This window comes from Barbatula barbatula (genome assembly GCF_947034865.1).
Source record: "Barbatula barbatula genome assembly, chromosome: 2".
Classification (NCBI taxonomy): Eukaryota; Metazoa; Chordata; class Actinopteri; order Cypriniformes; family Nemacheilidae; genus Barbatula; species Barbatula barbatula.
Genome location: NC_136767.1, coordinates 26,955,600 through 26,979,622, shown reverse-complemented (window position 1 = coordinate 26,979,622; position 24,023 = coordinate 26,955,600). Strand labels below are relative to the sequence as shown.

Sequence of the window (24,023 nt, the reverse complement as noted above, 5' to 3'; positions counted from 1 at the left end):
CTACTCATAACTATTTAGTATTGTATAATTACACTATTTTTCAGGATACACTGCCACATGGGAAAAATGTCCAAAGAGTTTTTATCTGGGTAACTGTAAAGTTTCAGTCCAATTTAATGTTTTCATTTATATATATATATATTTCTTTGGACATTTATAAATATATTTATGATCATATGGTTTATAATACTTTGTCGTTTTTATGTGTTGTTCAAAACTGTAATTTTTAAACAGAAATGTCAATATTGTCATTTTTGTATATGTAGGGTAAATTCTAAATTTAACAACTCTAAAATATATTCACCCAGCTTGTAATTGTGGTATCTAAACGTTGAGGTCTATTTTTGTAACTCTATGGTCAAATCAAGTCGTCACTTATGCTTTGCATATTTATTTGCAAATGAGATAATGTAACTAAATATTTGCCATCATTTATTCACCCTCATGTCATTTAAAACCTAAAACATGACTATTTCTACAGTAGAACATAATAGAAGATATATTGAGAAATGTCTCAGGTTTTGTGTTCATATGGAAGTCAATGGAGAAGAGTGTTGTTTGGTTACCAGCATTCTTCAAAATATCTTTTGTGTTTTGTAGAAGAATGTCACGCAGGTTTGCAATGACATAAGGGTGAGAAAATTAAAATGAACTATAATTTTAAGTAGAATTTATATTGGCCAATATATATATATTTGTCATCTTTAGCAGATGTTACATAGTTTTAAATCAAAATAACTTTTTATTGTCACTCAACCATAAACACAAGTGCTGGTGAAAAACGTGTGTGCAGTTCCAACCAATATTTATTACTATGTTAATGTTCAATTTCACAAAAGTCAACAACCTTATGATTTTGCCTGGCCAATAATGGTGCAAATGTTCAAAAAGACTGAGCGTTTTTAGCAGAAAATCAGCCGAACTTGAGAAACCATCATTGGAGTAGAACGCATGTGACAACTAGCATGTGACCTCTCGGTCCCTTGACCTGTTGTTAGATATAAGAAACCCTGTCCCATAAACACTCAGTTGTCAATGTCTCAGTTCTTAATGTCAATGTTTTCAGTTGGCTAAACAGTTGACGTTATGAAAAGATGCCCGAGCAATTTGCCTCCTCATTCCACACACAAACTCACTCACGCTCACGTGCATTTTTCTCGTATGTTAGAACTAAAATAGAGTCATTGCATCCAGGGAGGGAATTCCTTGCGCAAATCCGCTTCAGGTTTAAAATAGAGGTAAATACAAACACCCTTTACAAAAAGATTACTGGACCAAGCGCGTAACACACACACGTTTCTGTCTCTTTTGTAAAAGGCATGTATGTTTCGGATGTGTCCTCTTGACACGTCTATGTGATTTGTCGGCTGTTAGCTCAGCTCATCGGGGTCTGTGTGCTCACATGTGCACAGGGTGGATCTCTAGTTTGTTGCCAATAGCCTCTCTCCCCCTCAGGTCTGCCCCCATGAGATCACAGCCCACATTCAGCCTCTCTGCTCTCCATCTGTTAGCTCACAGCCCTGTGGCAGCTTCACAGCGTTATTTCCTGGTTCACTGGGGAGGAAGGAGGCTTACTGCCCACTTATACTGACCACACAACACTTCACCGTCATCTGCTGTCACTGTCACTGTCTGCTCGACTGTGTTTATAAACGTTCAGCTCATTGCTGCGAGAAACATGAATGTGTTTTGTTTGTTACCTACCTTAGTTTAAGAGAACTAACAATGACAATACTTCACTCTAACAAAAAACACATCTAGTCTTACATTAAGGACAACACAATCCGTTACTTTTAAATTATACATAGTGTGTTAAAATGTATAACACTATGGCCAGGTTTTATAGGCTTAGCTATAAGCCAGGACTATACCTTAGTTCATTTAGGCTATTAAAGTCCATTTTATTAAAATGCCTTACCGTGCACCTTGAGACAGTGGCAAGTTATTTTCAGTTGAGACCGCTCAAAATGACCGCTCAAAATTAATTTTCGTCTGACTAGTCTTAAGCATCGTCTGTGAAACCGAGGCAAATGTTAGAAACATTTGTATTATTATTAACTAATATTAAGAACTATTAATAAATGCTGTAAATTAATGTCACTTTTAGTTCATGTTAGCAAGTGCATGAAATAAGATCACCTAATGATAAAAATCTCAATATCAAATCTATATGACTAAATCATCTATATAAGCTGTAAATTATATTTAGTTGGTTTTATTTTAAATAATTTTCATTTACATGATGCTCTGGCATCATGTGGCTCTTCAGGAGCTCGATAGGACAACCTGATTTAGAGGCCTGTGGAGAGACTAGGGGGGTTGATTCCCTTCTTGAAAATCAGTTTTATAAAAAAGTGTGTTTCAGTTCAGACGTGGCATGTTGTTGGCCGTTAACGGGTGCACGTATTATTCAGGACGGCGTGTAGTGTTTGTGTATGTGGGAGGTCGCTGTGGGCCGGCTGCAGTATAAGCTGTGGGATTTGTCTAATCTGACAGCCGAGCGAGGGGTCAAATAGATTCTGACCCCCACACACAAACACACATTGGACACGCGCAAAGGCAAACAAACACACACTTAAACTCATCCAAAGACAGCAGAACTCCTCCTATTTCTGTCGCAAAATATTGACTCACAAATTGCTACCAATTCCCTGTCATCATCCACCCCGAATTTATCAACTGCACTAAAACACTGCATAACAATCCTATTTTTAGTTGTTTTCCATAAATATAAACATTTATTGATAAATATATATTCACCTGAATGATAACAATGCTTATTCTCAAATAATATGCTTGAAATTAGTTTATTTTTATGTTCTGCAATATGTTTTAAGCATAAACTTCATATAATTGTTCAGTAAAAATTCTCAAGCAAAACATTTTTAAAAGGCGAAGCACACATATTGGTTTTCTGTGAATATATTATAGCGATGTATGCAATTTTGGTTTAGGTGAATTCATCTTATTTTAAGGAAAATAATATTGTCTGCATTTTACTGGGATGTTTTATGATAAAACTTAATAGGTAAAGACCCTGAAGAACAGCCACACTGCTAAAATCCGTCTTTATATCCTGATGTCATAAATGTCTAGCTGTCATTTTGTCCTTAAGATTAAGTGACATATATTAGCTTTATCTGAAATATTTCTCTTTAAATCCTCATCATTTTTCCTTTCTACAAAACAATAAAAGGGAAGGAAAAGAGATCACTTTAGTGACCTTTAAGCATTAGAGCTTATAGCTAGGATGTAGAAACCCTGACATCCCTCATCCATCTTTATTTCTTCTATGTTTGGTCTATTGCTTCCATTTTTGTGCAGTCTAAAAGCGACACCTACCCTCCCCCCTTTCTTTCTTCTATCCATCGTCCACCTCGGATCTAGTTATTGAATGACAGCTAAGATGTTATCTTCACATATTCAGGGATTAAACTGAATCTTATTTCATGTGAAAGAGAACAACGGTGCAGTCAGGAAGCGCATCGTCCGCTAATTTACATAACTAACACACATCAAACTTCCACAGAAATGTAAATATGAACTTTAAACTGTTGTCAAATTTGACAATTATAAATGACACATGCTTGGAATATAAACTACAGCATGCTGTCTATATAAAAAGGGACAAGCCCTTTAATGTCCCAACTTCCCGTTTCATTCTGTCAAAGCATGTAAGAAAATTGCAAACCAGAAAACAATTTTGAAACATGCCGAATTTCTGTGCCATTTGTTTTGCTTTATTTCCGTGTTATTTCTGTTACTTGTAACACAACTTGTGTTGTCCCTTTCATTAATCACAAACGAAATCAACACAAAATGAGTTAAAATGACACACAATGTGTTAAATAGCATAACAAACAACGCGTTTATCATTAACACATCCTTTTTAAGGGTGTACATTGTTTTGAGTCGGTACTATTGTGCACATTATCTACACATTATAGAAAGCACATATTTCATATTTAAATGCAGTAAATAATTATAAGACAAAAAATGACACACTTCAGCTTTGATTTGTCAGTCAATATTGTCCATTTTTCTTTTACAAAAAACCCCCACAAACAACTGCTCTTCGTTTTAAGTTTTTTATTTGAAGGTCATTCCTTTTAACCACATATTTAGCAGTCAACATCAAAGTAGCCCAATTCTTAAAAAGTAACAGCATAGAAATGTCCATTTCTGATTGAATGTAAAACAGACATAAACCTCTTTTGTTTAGCTTACAAGAGGCAGTATGTGAATGATGAGCATGTGTGTTTGTGTGTATTTGTGAAGGTGTGAAACACCTGAGATGCAGTCACAATCAATGGGAATGAAGGGCGATGGGCTCTTCTCATGTGGAACACATCTGCCATCGGTTTCTGATGACAACTATGGTATCCGTATTTTTGTATGTCTTAAGGCTATAGCCGTTTTGTTCTCAGCGTACGATAAATAACCCATATATAAAAATCAAAGTAGTACATCTACCCGCCTTCCATGGTGACATCATTGACTGTGATAAGTGCAGCGCCGGGACACGGTACGTCGGGGCAGGAATTCACATCGGTGTGTGACAGCACCAGTCTTGCACATAACGCTCACAATGCGTTAGCCATGTCCCGTCGCCGGTGTTCACAGAAGACGACGAGGTTACACATAGAAGGGGTCAGACTGCGGAAAGCAGAAGGAACTTCAGTGGGCGTGGGCCGTGAGAAACTTCAAGACAACAATTTTTAACAAGACACAATCTTGAGAAAGAATTTCACTTTTTGTTTGCACTTTTCTTAAAACACTAGTAACAAATAAAAACAAGACAAAAGCATATCAATACAAAAGGCATACAGCCTTAAACCCCCCACCCTCTCAAGAAGAAAATAAGAGAATCGAGCCCTTTCTCTCTGTCTGTGGACAGTGACGTCGAAAGCAAACATATATTTATACACACCACCCCTCCCATCTCCAACATACACGGTGCTCTAATGCTCTCATTGCTACAATGCACACACATGTTATACTTTTTTTTACATTTCATATTTATAACTACCCAACAGCAGCATTCCATATGTAAAGAATGAACAATCGTTTATTTTTTGGTGCATCATTCAAGTTCTATAAAATGACATATTGTTAAATCTGAGTAAATCTTGGCATGTGATGCGATAGTGAAGAAGTTTTCACTACATTCAGACGTGTATCCTTCACGAGGACTCGATACAAAACCTACATCATTTTACTCACTAGTGTTATAGGAAAACGTATATAGTAAACGGTTTCCCTGGACCAATCAGGCACAATAACAACCGGACTTCATTCCCGCACCCACTTTTCACAACTTCAATACCACCAACACACCAACAAATATTCCCTATTCATTTTTAATGCGTTTTCTCAATTTGTTATGCTTTTTTTAACACATTTTTACTTTTTTTGTGCAGGAAAAATAGGAAAATGAAAGAGCACCAATATTAGGTCATGTAAAGTTTTTCGAATATATAATTATACACATTTTTATGTAGTGCAAATCAACTACACATCGAAACTAACAATATAGGGAAAACAAAAGAAACGAATTCAATCACTTCTTAAATATAATCTCATATATATATATAAAGTCTATGTTTGAACATATATGTAGATCAAATATAAATACTTTATCAATATACGTACATACAGGGTAGATATCTCTCTTTTTTCTGTGAACTATATACACAACTACTTTTAGCAGAAATGGTAGATAGCTGGGTGCCAGAGTAAACTGCAATGCAGTGATGTAGCCACCAAGAAACCACACACACACACACACACACACGCACACGCATGCATGCTTCCGCACACTCTTACAATGAGCCTGATGGCACAGATGCGGAAAGGATTCATTGCTCATAGGTAACCTGAAGCCTCAGACCTTTCTATCAATGTCCGCAGTGCACGCAATAAACCCGACCACGGTGCTCTGCTTATCATGGAATGTGCTTTTACAATCGCCCTCGTACTTCTGGGGCTAAACAGTCGAGAGAAAAAAGGACGCCAAAAATTAACAAGAAGATTCAACACGCGCACATACACAAAAACGCCACTGTCCTTAGAGAGAGAGAGGAAGAGATACCTGAGATCCAGATTTCAAACCCATCCCCGCCCCATTTCATAAAACCCACCCACAAACCCTTCAAAGAATCTCATGCTCCGTTCTTCACGATGACGTCAGGTGTGTCGCCCCCCCGGTAGTAATAAAATTCAAGGTGGCAGCTCGGGGGCATTAAAAGCACAGCATAGATGCTTAAAAAAGTCAACAAAAAACAAACCCCACTGACAGCCTTCTTTTGCTCAGAATGTCAAAAACCGAGCAGTCAGTTCAGTTGAGGGGTGTATTGCTACCGACCTGATGATTCTGCACAGCATGAACATTACGAGTGCTTGCTGGGTAAAAAACAGACAACAACGACATATCAGTGATAACTCCCAGCATGTGATGGGAGTGGCAGGCGGGCGGGTGGGTATTAGACAGTGCAGGTAGATATTTTTAAGACTAGCTAACACTCTACGCCTGATACATCACTACAGTAGCTGCAGTCCCTTAGAAGAGACGTTTGAAACGAAACGACATTACAGTACATCTTTTGACACCGAGCGATCCTTGCCTGTACGGTAGAAGTAGCCCTTTGCTCCGTTGTCTCATCCGCGTTCATTCTGCGGTACGTCGAAAGAGGATTCGGTCGAGCGTAAAGAGGCCACTCCTACTTAGTGCAAAATACCATGCTCTGGTAGGTTAGCTAACTGGTCAAGTGACCCAGCCCTGTGTCTTCTGGATGGTTCATTCTGATTGAAGGAACGATAAAGGGCCGTCGAAGACAGCCTTGGGTGCGATTGTCCCAGAGCGAGACCATGAGTAGGCAGTGGGCGTGGTATGATACACATTCTTCATCTGGCTTTGAGGTCTTTAAAGCGTCCCTCTGACGAAAAAGGAAAATTCTGTAATAAATTACTCCCCCTAAAGTCGTTCGTCAACCCCAGGACCTCCGTTTATCTCCAGAACGCAAATTAAGAATCTTTTTTAAGGTTTTGTTGAGGTCCCGGAGCTTTCCGACTTCTCCATACCCAGAAAGGCAACCAAACCCAAAAAGTGAGTAAAGACATCATTGAAATATGTCCCTCCAGTGGTTACGCTTTAATAATATAAAGCGACAAGGATACGTTTTGTGCACAGACAAACCAAAATACAGACATATTCAATTATTTCCTGACTTCTGACCAAGAAGTGATGGCTCATCACGCGTTGGAGGTTTGGTTACGTATCAGGCTATGGAGGAGTCAGAAAGCTCCATGACCTCAACATCTTCATTTGCGTTCTGGAGATAAACGGAGGTCCAAGGGTTGACAAACGACATTTGGGTGAGTCATTTATGAGTAATTACAATTTTCAGGCGGAGGATCCCTTTAAGGGTCTCTGTCGGGTCTTTTAAGGAGGGAATGTCCCGATCGAGTGCCTCTCTCCGTTATTGGACGCAATTGAATGATGGGAAGGGGTGGAAAGATATGATTGCACTAAGGCAGGCGTTAACATTCTGGAGCCGATGGTGTGAAGGGATCCGTTAGGGTTGCGGAGAAGGCCTGTCTTCGGCAGGCTCACACGGGCCTTGACTCCCAGTTAGTGCGAGGTCTGTTTATTGGATGCCACGGTCGAATTCCAATACCTTCTTCCTTTGGACGCCGCACACACACGAACACAACAGACTGGATTTGTCAGAGCATCGAGAAAGGCCATTTCTGTCTTTATCATCGGTCACAAAGGAGGCAACATCATTGGAGTATTAGAGCAGGACGTGGCAGGAGGTACGGGTTGAGGTGGTGGGTGATGAGTGGCAGAGTAACGTGGTGATCTGTGCTCTTAAAGACTGCAGCCCAGCGTAGGGCTCTTCTCCTGAGAGTTGGCGAGGTGAAGTAGACTGGCACTGGAATAGCCTTCGTCGCTGCAGCTACTGCGCAAGCTTCCCCGCTCGTCCGAGTCGCTCACGCTGCTGGTGCTCCACTCCAGATCACCCAGCAGATAGTCCGTTCCCTCCACGTCGACATCCACCTCTTCTGTAATGCAAACACAAAAAAACATTCTTAAGAATATGTAGAGCACAACGCTGTTGTACATTGGATGATTTGATTTTGTGTTAAATCAACCAATAAAAGTTTGATCTTTTTTTGCACAAAGAAATATTTAAATGATGAAGAAAGCCTAAATTTTACATGCCAGGGATGAGCATTTACAAAGAAATTCACTATTTTGTAGAATGGGTCAAATTTTAACCAACTAACCTATTACTTTAAAATAACGCTGCAATCTTTTTGTTTTAATACAGATATTGGTTGGTTTATTAGTAGAAACTGTTGGCTTAATGATTCTTGTTGCATTACACGTTTAAAAATGAGGAAGCACACGTGTTCTTTTACCAAAGTTTGTGTGCTTCTAATTCAAGAAGTATTCAACACATCTTGATATTCTTTTATATTCTAGTTTTTGAAAAACAAATCTTTTGGTGTCCTCATTTATAAGGCCCTTTATGGTTCAATTTCAGAGATAAAGGGATCCCAATATGGCTCCATGTGCAATTTCAAGTCAATAATCAAATATGGATCACTTTGCATACAGCTGATATTTAATATTTAGAAACAATAATGAGGGTTTGACAGATCATGTTAACACAGCCGTCTGACACAATGTCTACATTGCAAACAAGCGTTGTGACAAGACAAACAAGGTCGCTCCCTATATAATCAATAGAATTGTCAACATCACACACTTCAGTCAGCTTTGTTAGTCATAACGGAAGCGATCCGGTTTTGATGTGTCGTTCCGCTTGCTTGCATTTTGGACATTTGTGTAACAGCATTTAACAAATATTCCTCAATGATCTTTTCTCACGTACATAGAGTATACGTATACGTGTTTGTTGTAAATTTGAATCTCACCATATTTTCTACATAGTAATGTTTGTACGAAATACAAATTTGATATTAATCTAAATAATCAAAGTCTCTATATCCACATAAAAGTGCTAACGTTAAAGAAAATGTAAATGTACAAAACATGTTACTAAAAATACAAGCTCATACAAAACTGAACAACCGGCCTAAAAATGCAATCGTAGCATATATGTAAAAACGTTACATCTGTTCACATGCGAAGACTTTTTAGATCATGTCATGACGCAAGCTGTGATTTGAGAACTTGATTAAATCGATCATTGTTGAGGTTACATTTTCAAGTGTGCTACGTTTAGGCGAGCCGGCCCATTATCTCCATGGCAACATTCCCATTTAGGTGTTAAAGCATTCATCATACACTTCACACATGCTGCAGTCTTTCTTCATGCCATCTGTTTGTGTGACAGGCCACAATACATACACAATGGGAAAAATATAATTCTGGGAAATCTGTGAAAAGCATGTGGGTTTCCTGTGTGATCATCAAACGTCCACCGCGTGTTTGAGAGACAACTAAGATCGTGTATGCCGATAGATGATAAACAGTTCTAGGTAGAAGCATTACCATGAAAAGAATCTTCAGCTGTTTCTTGGTTTTTAAAAAGGTTCTTGGAAGCCTCTAATGGGAGACAAGATTATTTGAAGAAATATATATTTTCAATGATAGAAACAGCTTGTTCCATTTTGATCAATGATCTATGTATACTTTCTATTTGTCATAATGTTTGAGTTAAATAATGTAAATGGATGTTACATAAACAAACCAACAAACCTAATTAAAAAAAAAATGATGACTAATAGCTGAACCTGCTTTTGTTTCTTTGGTGTTATTTTTGTTTAAGCACGCTGTTCTATGAATTGTGTTTGTCTTTGTGTAAAATCATGCTCGACTAAGAAAAAAATCAAAGCATGATTAGTCATCTGTTCCTTTGGCACTTTGTGCCGCTGTTCTTGACCTAAAGCCACATGCTTCCTTATATAAGACTACGTTTTACTTGTAAAATTGTATTGGAGTTTTTTTCTATGTTAATGAAATATTGGTAGGCTGGTTTTCACATTGAGATTAGCTTAAAAATATTAAATTGTAAAACAGGTTTTTTATGGTATATGCTTTAAAGTGTTTTTAAGTGATTGTTGGTTCATTTTACCAATATTATCGTTTTTAAGTTACAAATATACACTAAAATATGCAATTACGCAGGCACTGCAGCTCCCCCTTGTGTCTTCTATAGAGACGTGCAATAATTGCGATGAGCTGAAAGTCAAACAATCGAGATGAGACGTTATTTAATAACCGTGACAGCCCTGATGGTAAGAATAAAAACTTATGAGTGCAGTAGTTTAGTATATTAAGAGCACTAAGCATCTAATGGTTTCTGTAATTACCTCAACCCTGTTTTTACTTACACTTACACCTTAAATATGATGCAGAACATCATGTGGTGTCATGTGAGCTCTCATGTGATGTTGAATCAGCTCGTAAACAATGATTTAAGGTAGAATGCGGCAGTTTTACCATTACCTCTTTTTTCAAGTCTGTTTTCAAATATGAAACAAACCAAATATGAATTGAACACTGAATTCAAAACTGCTGTGGACCAGACCACTTCCTCAACCATTAACCTGCTGTACATGAGAGCGTGACTGCATGTTGTTAGTGCTTTTTACTAGGGCAAGTAAATCTTAAACATATCTGAATGGCGACAAATCATGTGCAATAAACACTGCGATAGACCTATCTGCTATGGTTAAACTGTCACTCACTCAAATAAACAGATGACATTTTAAGTTACATAGCCTGTATATGCACTACATGATGTGCTGGATTACCCACCAACCGCTTAGAATTCCAATCTGCTAGCTACATTGTCTATAACAGTGTGTATTTACCTTGGTCAGAGTCGGATTTGTCAGAGGAGATGGTGGAGCCCATGCTGTCCATGCGTGTGCGCTCCACTCCCAGCTGCTCCAGACGTCTGTGCAGGTGTCTTCGTTCTCTCTGCAGATGGTCTAAAGTGTGCTGAGCCTTTCGCTCGCCCTCCTCCAGCCTCTGCACACACACACACACACACGTTTGTGTATACGGTTTTTATAGAAAAGACAGTAAAGCTCTCAAATCCGATAAGATGAGTCGTGTTTGAAGCCATTAAAAAGTTAATATAAGAATATGTGTGACATGGAGAAATTATAAATTGGTCCATTTTATTATTTGGCTTATGCATTGAAGACTTTAAACACAGAGCTAGCAACACCAGGGTTATGGGATATAGGTTACCAGAAGTGCAGGGACAAATCAAATGCATTTCAAATGCACTGTTATGCATTTGTTTTAAACATTTAGAAAAGCTAAATAGCTTCTAAATGGTTTCTAGAGGTTCCTAAATGTTCCTAAATCACTCTTATGAATGCTGTACTTTTACTAACCAGGGCACATGTGCTGACGTGACAATAAAATCAGATAAAAAGCATTGCAATGCAAAGCCTCTTGTTAATTATTGCTGAACTATCACACCGATGCCGTTGGGTCTTCTGAGAATTTCATGCAAACACCATGGGCACAAACGCACGTACCTTGATGTGTTCCTTAGCCCTCATAAGAAGGCTAAGAGTTGTGTGCCTGTTTGAGTCTGGTCCTAAGGGCACAAGGGATTTCAAGCGTTCCAAACACAGCCGTAAATGTGCCCTCCTGGGTAACCGAGAAAGAAATCACAAAACTTTCCATTAGCAATTTTGATATCAACCACATAAAATCTAAAACAATATATTTCTGCCCTAGTTTTGGCAAAACTGTGCTTATGTTTGATTAGTGAAAAATTTTAAGGATACCACGGTCAAATGCGGTGCACTGATCTATCTTTAGTAAGTTTATGTTTCCCAACACTACTCTTAGTTTATCGCTCATGTGTGTCGGTCGACAAGATTCACAGCTGCCAGGGTGTGGTGAGCATAGGTGCCAGCAGCCACATGACCTGTTATGCAACCTGCAAGAAACTGCAGACTGCAGTACAGCTGTATTTGTACAGCAACGTGGATCGCAACCCAGCTATTTTACCTTCCAGACACTGAGCGCCAACGTCTGTTTGTTAGCGCTGAAAGAAAAAGACCTTTGTCAACAGATAATGATGTGCGTGTTTGCTTCAGGAAGCTTTTTGAAAGCCACTACAGTTTAAGGGATAGTTCATCCATAAATGAATGGATTTAGTCACCCTCAGGTTGTTTCAAACCTGTTTACATTTCTTTGTTCCAATGAACACAGAGAAAGATATTTGGAATAATGTTAGCCATTTTCAGTTCTGGGACATCATCCACTACCATAGTAGGAAAAGTTAACTTTCTTTGTGTTCATCGGAACAAAGTAATTTACACAGGTGTGAAATTGCATGAGTAAATGATGACAGAATTTCATTTTTGGATTAACTATCCCTTTAAACCTAAAGTTTCAACACGGGAATTTGTGACATTGTGTTTACATACACAAATTTTCCCCTTTTTTCGTGTCAGTCAGCACAATTGTTTACATGTCACCCAGCATGACTTTCGATCGAATGTATTTTGCTACGCGGTATCTTTCATGTTTGTAAATATATATCAACGCAATCTGATAGGACTTCCTACCTATTTCACAAGGTGGCTCATTCGTGTGAATTCCTATTATAGATATATAGAACCACATGCAGCAGATTGAAAATCATGCTGAGTGACACGAAAAGAAAGTCGTGCTGAGTGACATTAAAAAAAGATTGTGCTCGCTGACAAACACTGTTTGGATATTTGTGTCCAAGAACACGAAATAATAGACTGGGTTGAAAGTTTATTATAAATTGTACATGGCACTTAATAAAACAAAATGGTGTTTCTTTTTCCACATGGAAATGGTTATTAAATTATGCAAATTATTTAAAAATACCAAAAAATGTATATTCTACTTGTTAGTAGAAGTCCATGTACATAAATTACAAAATGGACAGATATTTCTTTCTTCTGGATGCTGATTGGTCAAAATAGAAATCCAATGCAATTGTACAATGCAAATAACCGTAGAGATCAACTATTAACTTGTTACTTTACATGCCTGTGACTCTTATTGGCTCTCATTATTAGCATGTCATGTCTATTGACGCCCTAAAGCAATGATTATATTAACAACTGCAAACCCTCAAGTCCCTCATTGATTAAGTATGAAGCATTAAGCATCTGCATTGCATTCAGGTATTAACATTCTTAAATGTTGCTTCTGCATCTCAAGGCCGCATGAGCCATTGAATCAAGCGGATGCTTTAACAAAATGGCAAATGTGAGTTAAACAAGAGCTTGAATGCATGTGTGACAGGTTTGTTTGCAAGGACTGCAGTATGCTAGACTGCTAAAGGACGGGTTGTGTGTACACCTGTCTCTCCAGCCCACACGTACACATAAACTCCCACTAGGTCATGTTTGCGGCCCTTCTCTTCGCTTTCATTCTGCATGTGGTTGGCTGGTCAAAAGGGCAGGAATACTATTACATAACTTTAAAATCTGCCACCGAAGCGGTGACATAACCCGAGTAGCCTGGTGTTTGTTAAACAAATACAGACTGCATGCTCCATCTGTCATTTACACACACAGTGCATCGTCGCACGGATCGGGGGTGGTAGCATGAAAGCATATGCAGTTTCGTTTCACTTCAGTTTTTTCCATTCGTTTACGAACCACGTTATTCTCTCTGGGGTCATTTCATGAGGTTTACTAAGAAGACCACTAAAGGCTGCAACAACGAATCAATGAAATCTATAATAATCAATAATGAAATTGATATTTCTGCGGAACACATAGAGAAGCACTTCATTAAGCGAAAGACTGTTTTTAGAAGGTGGGAATTAGGGCTGGTCTGATCCCATTTTTGGAGCATCGAAGCATCTAAAATTCGGTGTTGATTACAACCGAAGCTCGAAACTCCAAAAATGGGATTCACGAAATTAGTAATAAACATTTATACATTATTTTAATTATTGGCAAATATAAATAAATAGACATGAATACTTCCTAAATATGTATACCCGTATGTGTTTATAAATACAAAATTCATATCCACAGTACACAGACATATGTAATGTGAACAAAAATGTTTAGTAGATTAATCGCGATTAATCGGTTGACAGCCCTAATAACTATTACAATATCTGTATCCCTAAAGACCACCCTGTATCTGTACTTAACCAGAACCTTTGCACACCTGCAGCTATACTGTTCACCCATTCCCAATTCAAGCCATATGAAATTCACAGTAAATCATCATCCTCCCCCAGCCTTTGACCCCTGACTCCTAAGTAATTGTCTTAACCCCATTGGAGAAGTGTGCACGCACAGGCATCTCTGGCGGCCCGCAGCTCAGATTACACTCTTGACTCTTAAAGGCAAACAGCCCACAAGCATGCAAGGTCCATCTTAAGAATAAACCCGCCATGTTGCATGCAAACGTAACCATGTGGAGAGAATGTTTCTTACAGCTGTTGTTTGTGTATTCTTTCAGAAGCTGTTAGACTACAAAAAACACCCATTCGCTTTGCCTATAGGGCATAGTGTGCATTACATATGGCGCATAATGAGTGCAGGGTGAAATTTATAGCATGTGTGACCCGGGGGTCACTGGGCCGAGTGTGACGGATTCACACGATACAGGTGTGTGAAATTTTGCATGATACTGATAAACCCCAATAGTAGATCGAATATGGTGCATTTCAAGTAAGATTTAAAAGCTGTCGTCTTTGTGATTGAGCTAAACAATGAGAAGGATGAAAGTGAAAGTGCTAGCACCTGCTATTTGAAAAACAAACATCTAACAAATGAGCTTTAGAATTTAGCTAGTAAGCAAAGACTTAGAAACTACCTGGAACACCCTAAAACGTCATGAGAACGCATTAAAAAACACTTAATCCCTTAGCAACTGCATATCCATAACTGGGCAACCGTACAAAAGTCCCAGTACCTAGGTCTAGGGTAAAATGTATAATAGTGGCATGGTATATGAATATTGCCCACAGGTAAAGGAAGAGACATTCACTAAGAGACTGTAGCTTTAAGGGGGGGATGTTGTGTTTTGTTGGTTAACCGGTGTGTGGAAGTTTACTCTGACTAGCCGTTCTTTTATTTATTGTTTAAGTGGAGAGTATAGTTGACTCAAAGCATCTCCTTCTCTTGTCTCCTCATTTATTGCACTCCACAAATGCTTATTATCTTTAAATTTAGACTTCAGCTTGGTTTTTAGAGACGAGGTTACAATTGTATGCAAAAATACGAATTATTCTGTTGAATTTCAGTTTTATTTCGAATGTTTATAAACATTTTTTACATTTTAAAATTTTTAGGCATTTAGCAGACGCTTTTATCCAAAGCGACTTACATTGCATTATCCTATACATTTTACATAGGTATCTGCAATCCCCTGGGATCGAACCCAAAACCTTGCATTGTTAACGCAATGCTCTAACCACTGAGCTACAGGAAAGCTGTAAACATCAACGATGGTGTGATAATATTATATCATGAAAGTATTATCGTGTATTGTATCAAATAGTGAACAGAGTGTCTTTCAATACACTCATATCATGGTCGCTTCCTCTGAACGGGTGCAATGACTCAACGTGTCGACCCACGCTATCACTAGGCTATGGCTGGGTTTTTCAGAACTAGAGCGCTAACTTTACTGATTACAACACAGATGCACTGGTCTCAGATCAGTCATCCTGCCCATTTATCCAAATCTGCATAACAAATGCAGTCCCACTTGAGCTCCTTTATGAATATCAGCCCTGGACTCCATTTTGGGCAGCATGAAACAAAAAATAAACACAGGGAGCCTCTGTGCCCTTCTTTAGCTGAATTATTCTAACAGGGGATGAAAGTCTGTCTTTAGAAATGAACAGTGGATCGGTTGTCTGGGGCTTTGTGACATCAGAGCTCTGCATGAGGAAAAAAGCATGCTTTACTAAGTATGTCTGGTGTCAGGCGAGGACTGGGACTACAATATAGAATGCATTGTTAGGAGTGTAAAAGTCAAAGTCCAGACGCCCTGGTTTTGCTCACTGCTAAGCTTTAAAACATGTATTATTCAATGGATAAGGCAAGCTGAGCTCAGAGCCCGGTGTGTGTGTTAACCAAACCGCAGCACACTGGGGACGGAGACTATATGTGAGATCCTTCACATTCAAAATTTCAGGTCATCCATTTATTGAGGATTTGTCTCTAGGTCAAAACTGAATGGATACACAAGCTCATTGACTGACCTCAATACTCAGTGTTCTCTGGGTCCTAGCGGAGGCATGTGATAAGAGAAGCCTCCAAAAGACTGAAATGAGGCATTCGGTTACATTTCCCGGTCAGTTAGCTTTATCTTACAGAAGAGTATTCTAATCATTGAAAATGTATTGAAGTTTAATCCTGCAAGTTTACAGATAGGAGCTAATGGCTGAGTCAATGACATTAAGGTTATATGGACATACCTGTTCTTCTCCATCTCGTTGTGTGTAGACCTGAAAAGACAAAAAAAAGAGAAATGTTATCACACTGGCGATGTCCAATGATAATCTGTACTTCTCAAATCATGCACTTTAATGACGTGAGTTGTGTTATTGTTTTCTAAGCACTTGTTCTTATGAACAACGATGACACAGGCTTTATGGATTTACATTTGAGGAGCAGGGCTCTAGACTAGCAGGGCTCTAGCTTTTGCGACAATTTTTCCAGCCGGGCGATTGCCAAACTGATCAATATATAATTTTGCCCATTATACATTTAATTCGCAGAAACGTTATATTGTGCAAGCAACGCATCCAGTCACAATTTAGCCTCCTCTGTCAGTGCCCATGCCACCCCAAAGCCGTATTGCTGAAGCGGAAGGAAAGAGCAGACGAGTGAAGATGCACTGAAATAAATATGTTTCACCTGCGTAATGCAAGAATTTCCACGGCTAAGGTACAAAACAGTAACAATAACGAAATATGTTGACTGTATTGTCTGCAGTGTGAAGCTTATGCAGGAAACAACATTTGCATCCGGGTGTTTAAAATTTAAGCACTATACTATTGTATAAGTCTCTCAGACAATACTGCAAACCATACAAAGTGTTAGAAATAATGTTAAATAACTTTAAGCCGTTATGTATCAAAGCAGCTTTCATGAAAAAACAAAAAAACATTGAAAGCCTAAAATAAAAAAACTTGTCTTTTAAACTCTGAACTGAACTGAAAAATACATGTAAAGAAAAAGCACTGATTCCACTGTAAAGGAAATATGTGCACTGTGGATTTATACTACAAAAAAAGAGAGGATCCTTGCTAAATGGAATGTGGCACCATAATAGTTTACCTCGATAATTTAGTTTTTGTAATTGATGAAGGCTAAAATTGACAATTACGATTAATTTTCCATAATTGCACAGCCCTATTCCAAACCTGTATGACTATCTTTCTTCCACAGAACACAAAAGAAGATAGTTAACACTGGCAACCAAACAACACCGACCCCAATTAACTTTCAATGTATGGAGACAAAACCCCTTCTTAGAATGCATTGCTCAGAATATCTTCTTTTACGTCTTTAACCTATTTGTCCCTTTTTGCATTTCTACTAATAATCACATTCATATAACAAAGATTTAATGTGGTTATGCTCATGCACCAATCAATAGGTTACAACTTAACCATCACTTTCCACTATTCTGAGGTTTATAAATCACAGTGCGTGTCCGGTGCTCATTGCGGACTTTAATGTTCAGTAGGACAAAATGGTGTTTGTGGGGTGTAAAGGATGCAACTCTAAAATGGCAGAGGGCTTCTTTAGGGCCCCCGTGCTTCTTAAGTAGATGTCGTTCCCAAAATGCTAATTGTTGATTGCAAATGTATCTGTCCTTTCCGTCTCTTTCTCTGTAGCTGCGTTTGCAAAATACATAGAGGCCTTTGGCCCAACATAGCAACAGTAACTAGAAACACAAGCCCGAGACACAAGTCAGTGGTAGGGGGTAGAGGCTTCACACATCATGTGAATGGAGGCTCATTTCAAACGGACCACTAGAGGAGTTGAAAGAGAGGTGAAGCAGTGGAGGCCAAGATAAACGATTTGGAAAAACTGAGGGAGTTGTTTTTGTTGCCTACGAGGAATTAACGCATTGATGAGATCAGCCATCGCAAAGTTACGAGGCTGAACATTTTTCTATGAGCCCTGACAGAGCAATATTCCCATCATTCCGAGTGACCAGACGTTTTTCCTAAGCAATGTACAGGGGTTACCTTGCTCAAGGGCACAATAGTGAAAGAATCGAAGCAATAACCTCCCAGTTATCAAGACTGATGCTTGGAAAGAGGACGAGTGCTTGTCTTATCAAACTACTGGACCTGAACTATCCGTTGTATACAATGTGCATATTGACTGAACATTTCCATAAACGCACAAGCACGCCCTTAAACTTTGACACGTCTAACACGAGAAAACGCAAGCACTGAAGGGCAGATCGTGCACAGTAAAAGGGATAGTGCACCCAAATATGAAAATTCATATTTCCTGATGTCATTCCAACCCTGTAAGAATTTCTTTCTTCTGCAGAACACAAAAGACGACATTTTGAAGAACATTGGTAACCAAACAACATTGGACTCCACTTTAGCACCACAAAAACACAAGAGACATTTCTCTATGAAACATATTTTGTGTTCCACAGAAGAAAGCAAATCTTACGGGTTTTAAACTATATGAGGGTAAAAACAATCACCTTAAATAGTGAGCTTAGAAGGAACGCATCTCATCTCCCCCATCCATCCTGACCTTGTGACCCCATCTGCAGTAATCCTCACCCTAAAAATAACCCCAACCTCAGAGAACAGGATATCTTCTCACGCCAACGTCTCACCAGTCGTGTAGCCCCTCCCCTTAAACCTACATGTCTGGACTGAAAGCAGATGTCAACCTTCAAAACAGCTTGTATTACACGTACCCTTTCTCTTCATTTGCAAATGAAATTGGGAACGAGACACAGGCCATTCAATAGATTGTGTCTTGTAATTTTGTTGACCAATGTTTTACTAAAAACTAATAGTAAAGACATTTTAAATAGTACCACATATTTATAGCTGCTGTTCGATCGCCTCACTGTCTCATAGAAAACAAATGAAACCCCCCAACTAAGTCCATAATTGCCCCTGCAGGCCATGTTATGACATAGAGGTCGGTTAAAATTAACAAATGCATAAACAAGGTTTCTAACAAGCTTCCATATTAGTGCGGCGTGTAAAGAGCGGCGTAATCTGCTCGGCTGGTGTCTCGCTCGTGAGGTGAATTTCAGGGGGTTGGGTGAGGTGGATGGACAGATACTAGTGACAGAACAGCCCGTTTCACTGTGCACGGCCAGTTGATGCACCCTTGGCGCTACTGTATGTGCCAAGCCACCTGTTTCAACACATAAAAATACAAACAGAAAAACGCATTTGGTGCCCCATAGGAAATGGACTTGAAGTTCAGTCCGGTTTGCTGGTCATCCCTTTTACATGTCAGTTGCGTCCACACCATTAGAACTGTGTAGCAGTCACAGGGAAGGTAGGAAGAAAATACAGATCTATAAAAGAGGAACCAATGTCTGCTGTTATGTGCATTAGCCTACATATACTGTCTGTTCGTAAGGGAGACGTGGGAGGAGCCCTGTCATATATATAAATAATGGGGGTGTTGGAGCTATGCTGGTTGCCTGGATCGAGAGGAAGGGGGAGGGGCAAGAGGAAGGCACTAGCCCACTACTCTCTACACGTACATGCATCGGGGACACACACTGCCACCCTTCCCCCACAATCCATCAGGAAGCGCAGCTATGGAAAGCAGGTTTGCCAGAGAGATATACTAGATTGGAGACCCACCTGACCTACATATAATAAAGGGTACACAAAACACGCATTCCGTAAAATAAATTTATAGAAAAGTTTGACAAAGTTTGACATTTCTGTGGCATATATATTGCAACATTTTTCTCAAATATGTCATTGTTACGACACTCAGAGATCAACTGAATCACGTTCAGTCTTTGAAGCTGTATGAATAGACACAGGGACAGCCTTCTAATGTTGGAGTGACGTTGGGTTTATTCAGTGCATATATGCCAATCAGAATTCTAGAGCAAAAAGTGATGCATTAACACCAGTGCTTGGGTTGTGAATGGGTGTTGAACGCATCTTGATGGCAAGTTCAGAGTGGAAGGTACGATACAGCTAGAAAATGACATGACGCAATGCATGTCCTATATTCAAATGAAATTTTGGAAATGGAAGATTTAAAGATATCCTGTCTTATCTGTAGCAGTAACAAACATCGTGTTAACTGAATGTGCCGATATCAAATATGACAGTATATTGGTATATCTTACTATCAGAATTGTTTGGATTTCAAGAACACACATTAGCTTTCCATCAACTGGGTCAAACGCTGCTTTTTAAAAAGTATATAGGGATGAATGAAAATGCCTCAATCTTCCAATATGAATGAAACTGACATAAGAAACACAAAGAATCATATAACATTGTATAGTTGGGCAAAGCATGAATATCAAGAGGAACTGGACTAAAGCTAGGCTGTTAATACTACAAGAACAATACACCCATTTCCATTAAATGAATAGCTATAAACAAAGGGCACATTTGCCAGTCATTGGTAACCTTACAGAGCCTGAATGAACCTGTTTAGGAAACAAAGCTTTGGAAGTGAACACGACATGATCCCTTATAACATCAGTTTTCCAAATTTGCCTTGAGAAGTAGTGCACTAAGAATGCAGGTCTAGAGGCCATTACATTGAAGAGAAAGCTGTATACCTGCGTTATTTTAACACAAAAAAATTATTTTACAATGCAAAGGTTTTGGGTTCAATACCCTGAGAGAACACATACTGATAAATATGTATAAATCTTGCGCTACCCTTGTTATGTCTTATATCTTGCTATATATCTAGTTACAAACCATAGATAGGAGATGGGGCGTGTTTTCAGTTTCCTGTTGTATCAAAGAAAAGAAACAGAGAATATACCTACATCACATATCAATTTTTCAATTTCAATTTTAAGGTACATTTTAGGGCACATAAATGGTTTGTCTCTATGAAACAGATCAAATGGGTTCCATATCTGCCGAAATCTGTGACACTTTTCTGCGGCTGAGGGCTCTGTTAGGATCTGGTAACGTTTAGTTGGTTAGTGACAAATTAACGTCAAAACAGCAATCAGCACTTCAAGAGAAAAGCAATACAGGCCACCTAATTTCATTCACAGGAAGGAAACCGACAGTTTCAGGCCTGCTAATCGGGTGATGTTGATGAAATCTGAGGTGTTGACTATTGAGTAAACGATGACTGTGGGAAGTGGGTGGTGAGAGTCACGGGGAGAGAAGCGAGTGAACGTCTCTCTGCATGTCGAATGTGGGATGGTGTGTCCTGGCTGCATCTGCACGAGGATGAATCAGTGAGTATGTTTCTTTCATGCACGCGTATAACCCTCAGATACATCCAGGTCTGCTGATTTAGAAGTCACACACGGGACACGCGTTTCGTGTGATTCACGGATGTGAACAAAATGTTCCAAGTATGAGGGTATGTGGATACGCTGATGCTACGAAGTGTGAAGTAGGTAAACACACATGAGCCAATGACACAGTGGCGACTTTACGTACAGCAGAAGAGCTAACAGGTCAAGAATGCATTGTTGTAAAGGTGGATGTACCTGCTACTGCAATTTTTCTTGCTTTTGATTTTTCGCTTCGAGCCGTCCCTATCTTTGCTGCTGGTGAACGGTAACATTGAGGCGTAGCCGTGCTCCGCTTCTGCAAATCCAAACAGAAACATTTAGAAGCCCATTAGACCACACAGGAGAAAATCTGAAAATCAAAGCCATTGATCGCACCTAATGACCAATTTTGCAAAAGTTAGAGGAATGAAGCAAAACACGATCATGTTATATATTCAAGTGGACCATTTTATTTAAAAGTATTTTGCTCGTGGCTCGATGATGTCATCTGAACTGGAGTAAACCCAGTAGCCAGCCGAACCACAACACATAGAGGGAGGGGGGGTTGCACCAGGAAACCCTGCACAATACACCAACAGCAGTGCAAGAAAATGGATTTCAATTTTACATGAACACAGACACGTCACCGAGCACCATTAAATCAGATCTATGACACATATACGGCATTTTATTCCCAGAGAGCCATAAAAACACATAAGAGTCCCCTATAACGTCAAATGTTTGCTGGTAGGTCAGCACACAGTCGCAGACAACTGAAGTGACCACTTCTCCATGCTTTGGTCTCCCCAATACAATAATTAGAGAATATAATCATGCATTCGCGTCTAATAAACATAATTACTTGTTATTAGCAGACAAGCGCCATAGCAACAGTGTTGGGAGTTATTTGCATGCCAACGTGCGTCCTTATATCGCATACACATACATAGGTTACTTTACCTCTTTCTCTTCGATCGAGATATTCAGCTGCTTCGATCAACATCTGCAGTTTTTCAATAGCCGACATTTTCCGCGATTAAAATGACAATCCGGGTCAGAAAGGAGAAGGGGAAAAAACAAGCACCAGCAGCCGCGCGTTGCTTCGTGTTTTTCCGTCCTTAGCTTTGGGAGAATAAATAAATCCAGCCGGACGAAAATATAAAATATATCGATGTAAGGCAGCGAGGGAAATGTTTAGATATGGGGGCTGGTTGATATCTGAGAGAACGAAAAATGTGTAATAACAAATAAACACAGCTGGCTTAAAAAAGGCTGGATGATAAAAACGAATAAAAAACGTCCCTCAGCTGCCAGTAATGACTAGATTAACTAGTCCTGCTCATATTAGACGAGAAACTGGACATCAGATGTTAAGAAAATGAGAGCTCGAGCAACACGACCGTGGAAAAACACTCACGCAAAACCAAAACACCCTCCAGGTTTGCAAAATCAGGACAACTCTTCCTGGAAGCATGTAAATGGTGACGTCTAAATACGTTTAAAGACGAGCTGTCAAACAGATAAGTCGATTTTTAGACTCTGATACTGACAGCGTAAGCTTTTAATTAGAGACCAGTGTGCACCGTTGGGTCTGGAAAAAACAGACCAAAATACCAGACTAGCACCTCGGTCGGAACTATTGGTTGCCAGATTTGACAAAAAGGCGAGTTTGAGCAGCTGGTGGGGATATTTTTGTTATTTTATCTCGTGCTTTTCTGCTGCTGTGCTGGTTGCGTTTGGAAAACAAACAGCGTTCAAATCCAGTTCCTTTTTAGTATTAGTTAGTCAAAACGCATGTTCCTCGTCGGCGAGGTGGTAAGGAACACTTGAGTAATAAAAAAGGAAAAATAGAAGACAAATGTTGATTGGTCGTAGGGAAAAACGCGATGAAAATAGAGACGACTAACGTTACACGGCCGCAAAGTCCAAACAGTCGGCTGGTTTCGGTATTTTAAACTTGACAAGCGGTCTGGCTACTTATTAGAAAGCTCGAGCCGCACGGAATGTTTGCAGCTGAGGAAAATTCAACAAAAACAGGACAAAAACCACGCAGCTAGCAAAACCATAACGTCGCTGTGTCAGTCAGATGAGATGTTTGCTAGTTGCTGTCATGTTTCTGTTCGCCTGTCAGTGTTCCTGGGGGAAGCTACGATTTGATTGGAGGAAGGAAACAGGAAGCCGGTCTCTGATTGAATGAGTTTTCTGTCGATCTCTCGGAGCCGACCAATGGCGGAGGGGAATTCTGAAGCGTGAATATATGACCGCTGTAATGCGATTCCGCAAGATAATGGCGCAACTAAGCAGTACCGTAGTGCCATTTTGGAGCGAGGGTACAACCTGTACCGTGGTTTTATGGCATTTGCTCCTGAGCCAAAATGGATTATTATGCAAATCGTGTATTGTTGTTATGCGATTATTGGTTGGATCGTCACATGACGATCGCCTGTGATTGGCTGCCTTTAAGACGTCCCGGAACCCTAACAGCCACACCTCCCTTGTACATGCGGATTGTTAACATGACTTTACTTGATTTGGACATTTGAGCAATTATAGTTTG

The 24,023-nt window shown here is 39.4% G+C and overlaps 1 protein-coding gene across 3 annotated transcripts; it reads right to left on the bottom strand.

Annotated features, from left to right (window-relative positions):
• Positions 1 to 4,048: 4,048 nt before the first annotated feature.
• On the bottom strand, positions 4,049 to 23,595 carry mxd1 (MAX dimerization protein 1). Of its 3 annotated transcripts, none has more exons than XR_013788231.1 (7): positions 22,427 to 23,595; positions 21,683 to 21,782; positions 16,437 to 16,466; positions 11,530 to 11,644; positions 10,849 to 11,008; positions 6,624 to 8,064; positions 4,049 to 4,656 (listed from the first exon to the last, which is right to left on the bottom strand). XR_013788231.1 is itself a non-coding variant. In XM_079486117.1 (7 exons), exons 1-7 carry the CDS (start codon positions 22,491 to 22,493, stop codon positions 7,871 to 7,873), a joined length of 699 nt encoding a protein of 232 aa, XP_079342243.1. In that variant the 5' UTR covers positions 22,494 to 23,595; the 3' UTR covers positions 4,053 to 7,870. The 3 variants fall into 3 exon arrangements, 2 of the variants coding, with proteins under 2 accessions (XP_079342243.1, XP_079342244.1); XM_079486117.1 differs by adding an exon at positions 20,928 to 20,960 and having other exon boundaries at positions 4,053 to 8,064; XM_079486118.1 differs by having other exon boundaries at positions 4,059 to 8,064.
• Between the last annotated feature and the right edge of the window lie 428 nt (positions 23,596 to 24,023).

Bases quoted from the DNA above. Each gene is read 5' to 3' on its own strand.
- mxd1 (XM_079486117.1), bottom strand. From the start codon at position 22,493: ATGTCGGCTATTGAAAAACTGCAGATGTTGATCGAAGCAGCTGAATAT. The intron at 21,783-22,426 runs GTAAAGTAACCT...TTGGATTTGCAG, and splicing joins TCTCGATCGAAGAGAAAGAG to AAGCGGAGCACGGCTACGCC. The intron at 8,065-10,848 runs GTAAATACACAC...TTTGCATTACAG, and splicing joins CAAATCCGACTCTGACCAAG to AAGAGGTGGATGTCGACGTG.